The sequence below is a fragment of the Saccoglossus kowalevskii genome, chromosome 22 (genome assembly GCF_978046115.1).
Source record: "Saccoglossus kowalevskii chromosome 22, keSacKowa6.1, whole genome shotgun sequence".
In the NCBI taxonomy this organism is placed as follows: domain Eukaryota; kingdom Metazoa; phylum Hemichordata; class Enteropneusta; family Harrimaniidae; genus Saccoglossus; species Saccoglossus kowalevskii.
In genome coordinates this window covers 4,694,177-4,703,755 of record NC_140662.1, presented here as the reverse complement: position 1 = coordinate 4,703,755, position 9,579 = coordinate 4,694,177, and the positions used below count along the sequence as shown (strand labels likewise).

The 9,579-nt window shown below is 33.0% G+C and overlaps 1 protein-coding gene across 1 annotated transcript in view; it reads left to right on the top strand.

Moving 5' to 3' along the window:
* Positions 1 to 77: 77 nt before the first annotated feature.
* LOC144351907 (uncharacterized) overlaps positions 78 to 9,579 on the top strand; it is a 28,478-nt gene continuing 18,976 nt past the window's right edge. The window contains exons 1-6 of the mRNA XM_085496134.1: positions 78 to 176; positions 3,746 to 3,940; positions 4,084 to 4,211; positions 5,395 to 5,566; positions 6,525 to 6,646; positions 7,763 to 7,899. Coding sequence (XP_085352260.1) covers positions 3,750 to 3,940; positions 4,084 to 4,211; positions 5,395 to 5,566; positions 6,525 to 6,646; positions 7,763 to 7,899 — 750 coding nt within the window. The 5' untranslated portion in view covers positions 78 to 176; positions 3,746 to 3,749. The remainder of the gene's footprint in view (positions 177 to 3,745; positions 3,941 to 4,083; positions 4,212 to 5,394; positions 5,567 to 6,524; positions 6,647 to 7,762; positions 7,900 to 9,579) is intronic.

Genomic DNA, 9,579 nt, shown 5'->3' with positions numbered 1-9,579 from the left:
ACCAACACCCAATAGCACATCCTGTTCTAAAAACAGCGAAGTGACAGACACAATAACAAGTCGCGTGATTGGTTACATGTTGTTGACAGTCGATGGGGCACCCCGATCTTCGATATCGACCGCAAAGTTCAACGAAACCAACTACGTGATCTGATGGGATTTTAGACATCATAGTGGTAATACTTTGTTTTCTTTGTATAATATGCTAGGTCATCTTTGTGGGGTATTTTAATATTCGATCAACATTATTTAAGCATGGGGTCAACAACCCAGCGTTCGTTGAGTCACATAGTGACCGATATCGCGACTGTGCCGATAACTATGACGTTTGTTTGTGGTCGGATTTGTGAAAGTTCAACCGTGAGCTAGTGCACGTACAGCGCCACAATTGTAACTTGCGACACCCCTATATTCCGACACATAATACTGAAATACATCAATTAATAGCATAAGAATTTTTTTTGTCTTCCGTGCCAATTAAGAGCTGCCTTGTATTACGTGACATCAAATGTCAAAGACGGAGAATAAAATAATTTGTTTTCCCCCAAATAAATTCAGAATAGCTGAGATCAAATCAGAAATTCACAATTACACAACTGTGGAATGCTGAATTGTTCGAGTTACGGACATCGAATTATGAAACATCACCACGCCCATATTTTAAAAACCACACCCACTTTTGTGAAACCACTTCCAAATTGTAACTGGGTGTTAAATTGCCAGTTAACAACAGTTAAAGTTACGGGCAATATACATTTTTAGCTCCGCTGTCGACTTTGTCGAGCGGAGCTTATCATATGAGTGATTGTCCGTCGTCGTCCGTCGTCGTCGTCCGTCGTCCGTGTCAATGTTTTACTTTTTCGACTTCTTCTTGAAAACTACAAGCCTGAATGCTTTGATACTTGGTGTATATGTACCTTGGGTAGATCTCTCTCAGATTTGTTCATTTCATGATGATATCTTTAATTCTCTAATTTTGGTGAATATTTTTGTAATTTTTAGTAAAAAGTGATATTTTTGACTTCTTGTTGAAAACCGAAAGTGCAATTGCTTTGATATTACATATATAGGTACTACATGTCGACCTCTCTCAGATTTGTTCATTTTGTAATGATATCTTCAATTCTCTAATTTTGGTGAATATTTTTGTAATTTTTGGTAAAAAGTGATATTTTCGACTTCTTGTTGAAAACCGCAAGTCCAATTGCTTTGATATTACATATATAGGTACTACATGTGGACCTCTCTCAGATTTGTTCATTTTGTAATGATATCTTTATTTCTCTAATTTCAGTGAATATTTTTGTAATTTTTGGTAAAAAGTGATATTTTCGACTTCTTGTTGAAAACCGCAAGTCCAATTGCTTTGATATTACATATATAGGTACTACATGTGGACCTCTCTCAGATTTGTTCATTTCATAATGATATCTTTAATTCTCTAATTTTGATGAATATTTTTGTAATTTTTGGTAAAAAGTGATATTTTCGACTTCTTGTTGAAAACCACAAGTCCAATTGCTTTGATATATTATACATATAGGTACTACATGTGGACCTCTCTCAGATTTGTTCATTTTCTAATGATATCTTCTGTTCTTTAATTGCCATGTGCATTGCTAACAGCGGAGCTATCTCAGCCGACAGGCTGCTTGTTGAACTTTAAAGTTATGAGCAATACAACTTTAAACCAACCAAACAAAAAATGTATGTTGCCCGTATTCGTCTCAGCAGAGTGGGTAGCAGAGTGGGTCAAGCTCCTGATCATACCGTAGACAGGTCCCAAAAATAATCCTTGTGCCCCTCCACTATTAACTGCTTTCTGCCTTGAACATTTGTATAACCTTGCTGATATCCATTTGATTAATTCTACTCCAATGCCATATTGTGACCTTAAGTTTACTTGGAAGCTATCTATGAGGAATCTCATCAAATACCTTTGCAAAATTAGATAAACCACATCAACAGGTATACCCTTGTCAAGCTCCTGAAGCACAAACAGCCAGAAATTCAAAGACATTAGACAAACAAGATCTACCTGTGTGCAAAACAAAAACGTTTGCATGTAAACCTTGACCAAAACCATGGTGCATGGCTTACCTGTAGTGTTGTTTTTTAAAAGAAGCAACCATGGTATATGTTTCTTCATGGCAAGCGATTCACAAGAAATTTTCCACCTAATATTGATAAAGGATTCTCTATTTGAAAACTTGAGGGGAGGGTTGTATAATTGTGCCCCCTTCCCAAATTGTCTGCATAATGTAATTGAATTGGAGAAAATTGGAATAAAGAAATTGTTATCAAATATATAAATGACTTGTATATAAATCCCTCCAGCCCACGTACCTATATACAACCAAACGGGATGTACCATAAGTAATTGGAGAATACTGGTGTTGTACAGCTTCATTGAGGTAATGGGGATACCCTTAACTATTTTGGAATATGGTAAATTAACTTTATTTTATGTATATTGGAAATGAAAACTCAGTACTATAATATGATTATTCATAAATTAGGAATTATAATGTTGTGAGACAGTAAACATACCATCTTTTTTCTATTAGTGTGCATGTACATTTGTGAATGACAGTGCTGAGTCAAAAATAATTTTATTTGAATGATCCACTATACAATAAAAATGCAATATTTGGTTTCCATGTGCTTCTGTTAAAGAAGTGCTTCTAATATCTAGCAAACATGGCAGCAAACATTTTTATTCATATTTTATATACAGCCAAAATGTACTGCAACTTTCATAAATGAATGTTTGACAATTCACATATGCCCTCATGAAATTCAATTATTATCAAAATATTAAATTATTTAAACATGTTTAACACTTCGTAACATTATCTACACAACCTCAATGCTCATGTGGTTATTCCACACATTGGAAAAACCTCAGTATATTACTAAGTTATTTTGTTTTCTCTTTTATTTATTAAACGTAATATACTTTAGATGCAAATCTTGTTGAGAGTGAGACAGTCGCTAGACTTATTTCCCCCTAAAATAGAGTTCCATAGACCCTTTTCATTAGTCAAGCGCCCTCAAACACTTCCTGTTACAGAATGACTGAAAGTGAGGTCAGTAGATATTTAAGCTTAGTAGGTATAGAAAATATATCAGTTGTATGCATGCAGTTTCCAGTACAAAAACTAAGATATTACCGGTACCCCAAATTGGGTCTCTATGGCAGATAGTGATCAACAACGTTTCTTTTTTTTTTTTTTTCATATGATTTTTAGCAAAAAAGAACACACAAACCAATCTTGAAAACTTCATTAACATAGTATAGAATCATCTTTCAGCATAGCACTGGGTCAAAATAGAAATAAATTCAAAATTCACAGTGTTTCTTACTTTTAAAACAGTACTTTCCGGATAGCTGCTGTGTCTGTGTCCCCCCTTCCCCACCCCCACGTGTGCCCGGACAGTCCCATGCGTGTCCGCATGTCTAGTAGTAGGACCTGTCTATGGAAACAGTGCAGTTTCATACCTACTGGCCTCCGTTTCAGTCATTCTCAAACAGGAAGTGACTGAGGGTGTTCAACTTATGAAAGGGGTCTATTCTCTACGGTCATCTCACCTGTTGATATATGTACTAACCATTGAATTTGGCAAAGTCAATGTTATGACAAGAGAGAACGCAACACTATTTAAGGGACAAGTCTCGTGGCTTTCTCGCCCAATCAGATTTCAGCGATCATTTGACTGTAAGGTATTTATTGACCACTCACAGGAGTATGGAAGACGGGGTGAGAATGCTGCAGTGTGTGGATGGAAGAGAGGATCAACTCTTTGAAGCCATTCAAAGCATCTGTTACCATACAAGGCATTCAGAGACACCATGTGACATTGAGTATTCGCAAAAACTGGGCATAGTGACAACCTGCGTATGTTTTCTGAGATCAAAGAAATTTACTACTTATTTCAGGTGATAATGACCTTGACTAATTAAAAATGAAATTGAGATCACAATCAATTGAAATAATTGCCATGTTTGATTTATATGCATTATTTTGGGAGAATTCTCTTCAAATAAAACAATTAAAATGCAGTACTATTTTTTCTTGACAGATCTCATGTCTGTATGCTACTAAATTTGCTGGCAAGAGGTAATAATGAAGCTAAACGAAGAATTTGTAAATCAAGAAACTTGACGTCATTATTTCAAGATATCACTTCTTTCTCCTCAGGTTTCTATGGTAATTAGTTTTATAAGTTAAAAATATGAAATGACTGCTAAGAAATTCTCATATTATAGAACCATAAAATCTGTGTATACATATGTGTGTCTCTGTGATAAAACAACTTATGGACAATGATGTCACAACTGGTTGTGTAGGGCCCATGTTAATCAGTGAACGAAATTTGTGAATCAGAAATTTGTATGTTAGTTGGCTACTCACAATACGACGGCTATGATGCGTGTACGCAGGTGACGACCCCTCTGCTTTAAACGCTCTGGAATTTGACATGATATCATAAGTTAGACTTCAAAACTGGGTATTCAATGTAGATAAAACCTGCCAATGAAGCTTTCTAATTGGTGGAGAAACTCCAGGCAGATGTTAAATCTGGACTTGACATAATAGTGAGAAGACAGCTAGAAAATAATTGTTGTTTTCCAGTTGTCTAAGTGATATATACAACATTTTTACTCATTTGGTACCACAAATGTTATTTTGTCTAATATATTGTATTTGCTTAAATAGAAGCACGTCTTAGAAAGAAATTGTATTGATTGCATACTGGATTAAACTATAAACCCCTTCTCTTCATTTTTTATAGATATTTAATATAAATTTTGAAAGTTAAATTAGCGTGGCGTGCAATGACATCATTTGAAAATGTTACAATGTTACAGTGAATGACATAAATCTGTGGTTGTTATAACTTTAGTTTTATATCTTAATAAATCAAAATGGATACAAGATTTCAAATTGACCAATCCAGAAAGAGTATTGTGACATCTTTGTTAGTTCTAATTAATATTAATGAGATAGTTATCCAATCAGCAAGCTCCTTATGTTGGTAGTTGCAGTTAATATGTTATGAGAAGGTGTGCACTTGTAATATGAGCATAGACAATATTTAGCGCACTCACTAATAAATATTTGAAATAAAATAAAATTTGATAATCGTCATTTACAAGATTTTATAAATGCGTTTGTAAGCAAGGCCTTTCACTGTATTCCATTTGCCAATAGAAACCTTCCCGTTCGGTTTGAATCATGATATTTATAAAAATGAAGGTAATGGGTTTGTTGTGTCATCAGTAATTATTTATTAACTTAATTTTAACATGTTTTATTAAAAAATACGAATTATGAAAATAAATTATGGAAACTACATACCATATAATTTTTGGACTTGTTTCTATTCCAGTAGATGTACCTGATGAGTTCATAGTAATGGTTGAGCAGACGACAAGCTTGCTGCAAACACTCACCTTCAGAAATATTGAAAATCAGAAAGAAGTAATGAAATTCAAACTCGATCATCTGATCCATGTCTGTGATGTATATGGGTTGAAAGGAGATAGCAATGAACGGAACAGGTATGACTTTTTAATTTTTCGCACCAAAATTTCGGTATTGGTATTATGGTTTTTATTTCTTTAATTATCAATTAAATTTTGATCCAATTTGGCATGATTTATTATTTGCAATTATAAGTATCAAAATTTTAATATCATGTGGTAAAAATTATTAAAATGGCTTAACTTTGTAACTGATGAAAAAACTTTACTCTTCTGGGGCCATATCTTTTTGTATGTCTGACCCAATCATGTTCAAACTTCACACATAACAATTTAAGACATCAAACTTTTTAGAGCAACCCAGATTATATTGTATTTAATGTTGTGTCATTGACATTGTCTCAACTCATAAAGTTGCTAATAGATGATCATTCTAAAAATCAAAAGAAAAAAACAAACTTCACACATATATACAAATGTAGTACATTTGTTTCACAATCCAATTGATGATGGATGAATGACGTCCACTTCAAAGTTAACATTTAAATAAATCTTTACACATTATGTTATACTTGAATCAGGTTCTGATTCAAAATTGTTTAGTTTTCAGTTTTGCTTACTATGGCATGATAGAGACTATGCCTTGTTTCTTATATCTTGATAAAAACACTAAGATACAACTATATATATATACTTCATGTTATGAGCAAAAATTATGGCTGTACTCGTTCAATGAAATATAGAAAAAACGGCACAAAGCATAATATATTGTTTTCATCATGATGCAATATAAAAATAAAAACCTTTAATATGCTCAAAAATCTATTCCTATTTAAAAAAAATTACCTTATCCTTTTGCTTTATAATTTATTAACAGTATAAACATTATCACAATTTTCAGAAATAGACATAATTGATAAAAGCCTAAAAGAATATAGTTTAAATGTAATAAAAAAATAGTAAAAATAAAATAAAAAACAGAAAGCTGTACAACAAGAATGAGCATATGCTAAACACAAAACATTTGACATATCAGGTTTTCAGATGAAGCCACTGAGTTACTGAGAAAACTAACCCAAGATAAAGTACTGGTTGGAAGTCTTAAAAGAATCTCCATAAAAGATGACCCATCTATTTTTAAACAGTTGCCAAAAACAGGTAAATTATCTGAATGTTCTTATTATACAGTTCATGGCAAACCAGGATGAAACAACAAAGTGATTTTATTGAATTATTTATTCATATTTACCTCAATTCTATGACAACATGTAAAATAGTGGTAACCAAAGATTGTTTCCATGGTGACAACAGATACCTAGACTTGTTCGCATGATGACATTGGGTATCCAAGATTGCCTCCATGGTGACATTGGGTCCCCAAGCATTTTCCATGATGGCAACGGATACTCAAGTTTGTGTCCATGGTGACAATGGGTACCAAAGCTTGTTTCAATGGTGACAACAGGTACCCAAGCTTGTTTTTTGATGATATTTTTTTTTAATTTTGGCCAATTTGAATTACTGTAAAATACTTTATTTTCGCTGGAATTAATTTTTGCTGAAAAGGCTTTTTGGGCGTTTTAATGGAACTTATTTTCACTGATTTTTGATGAGTTTAATGTGAAATATAGGAAAAAAAGTATATTCGCTGGATTTTATTTTCACAGAATCACCCCTTCAGCGAAAATAGCGAAAATAAAGTATTCTACAGTATTAATAATAAAATGTTTTTAAAAATGATTAACTTTCGAATGTGTTTACGCAGTGTGCATGAGCTAAAATTATCGATGCATTGGAATTCAGCTTTTTGAATGAAATACAGATGTTGACACCTAATTTTGAGGGTAAATTAATTTTTCATGGAGTAAAGATGAATTACAATGTTTTGCATCACAATTCATCACGTCTCAGTAAAAATATTGTAGTTCTCATGGGAAAACCTTTAATGATTGTACAGTAAATGTTGTATCTGCTGTAATCCAAAATCTCAGATCTAAACTTGTGAAACAGAGGTGATTCAGATAATAAATGATAGCTAGAATATATTCAAACATTTGATTCTGAATCAATATTTGAGATTATAGAATGTTTAATTCTTATTTACTCTATTCACCTGAGGCCAAAAAAATAAAATGCTAGTTAAAAGTGTGTGGTTTTTGTCAGAGTTTATTACAAACAAAGAAATTGCATGAAATATAAATAGTTTTTAGAAAAATTAATGCTCATATCTTGTGGAAAACAAATTGACCAGAAACTGTTTTCTATGTCTGATAGTGGTTTCTGTTGAAGTCATATATGGTGTTGATCTCTTTGATACGACAAGTGACCAGGATGTTAAGATAAGTGATGAACTGCTCAAACATGATGACATAGTATGGCCTGCCATGGAGAGAAAACTCATTAATATAGAGGTAAAAATTACAGTGATGCAAAATTAGATTTAACCTTTGAATCCAAATTTGTTGAGTAAAAACTGAAATTTAACTGAAATTTTGTCTGTTGGCTCCAAAATTAGGGTTCATTTCCAGAAATATTGAAGAATATAAGAAAAAAGTGCAGTATAATTTGAGCAAAAAAGTCTAGTGGGGAAAAGGTTAAGAAATGCAGGAAAGAATTACGTTGATAACCATGGTGACACAATAAACATTCATTCTATACGAGTTCCACAAACCTGTCATAAAAACAGAAATGCTTGTTGGTAACCATGGAAATTGTGCAGTTCAAAACATAAACATTCTCACAGTAGTTACTATATTAATTAGTCCCCGTTTGGACGCAGTCCGAAAACAGGGACTTATGTTTTGACCTCTGTGCGTCCATGCTTGCGTGTGTGCGTGCGTCTGTGCGTGCGTCCGGACCTGTATCTTAGAATTGCCTGGACCAATTACAATCAAACTTCACACATACATCATACATGATATCATACATATGCACGTCAATTTGTTTAATGATCTGATTCAAGATGGCTGAATGGCAGCCATTTATGTGCTAAAAATCATAAAAATCAAGCATTTCTCGGCTGTTTACAGATGGATTTTGTTCAATCCTTGTATATACGTTGGACATTATAGGACCTTGATGCACATCATTTTGTTTTACGATCTGATTCAAGATGGCCGAATGACGGCCATTTTTGTGCTAAAAAATCATAAAAATCAACCATTTCTCGGCTGTTTACAGATGGATTTTGTTCAAACTTGGTATATGCATTAGACATTATGGGACCTTGATGCAAATAATTTTGTTTTTCAGATAACATTCAAAATGGCCGACTGACGGCCATTTTGTATTAATCAATGTGGTTCTCATGCCATATCTCCGACTTGTTTTGACTGATTATGTTCAAATTTTAAATATTCTTTATACATCATGTCATAGATAGACAGATATATTGGTTTGACGATCCTATTCAAAATGGCCGAATGGTTGTCATTTTTGTACTAAAAAATCATCAAATATTAATAGCATTTCTGGCATTTATGGATGGATTTTGTTCAACCTTGGTACATACATTGCTGGTACACATTACGGGTTCCTGATGCACGTCATTTTATTTTTTCAGATCAGATTCAAAATGGCTGTCTGGCGGCCATTTTGTTTTAATGAATGGGTTTCCAGACCCATATGTCTGACTTGTTTTGACTGATTATGTTCAAATTTTTAATATTTATTATACATCATGTCACGGATATATTGGTGTGCTATTTTTGTGCTAAAAAAATCCTTGAATATAAAGCATTTCTTGCATTTATGGATGGATTATATAAACACACATTAGACATTACAGGTTCCTGATGCATGTCATTTTATTTTTCAGATTGGATTCAAAATGGCTGACTGGCGGCCATTTTGTTTTAATGATTGGGCTTCTAGAGCTATATCTCTTAAATGCTTTGACTGATTATATTCAAATTTTATATATTCGTTATACATCATGTTATATATATATATATATATATATATATACCTGTATTCAAAATGGCTGATTTTGAATGCTGTTCCAGAGCAATATTTCTCAATATGAACAAGTACTTTTTTGACGATCAGATACAAATGTCAATCATTTTAATGTTAAAAAAATCATATTCCTG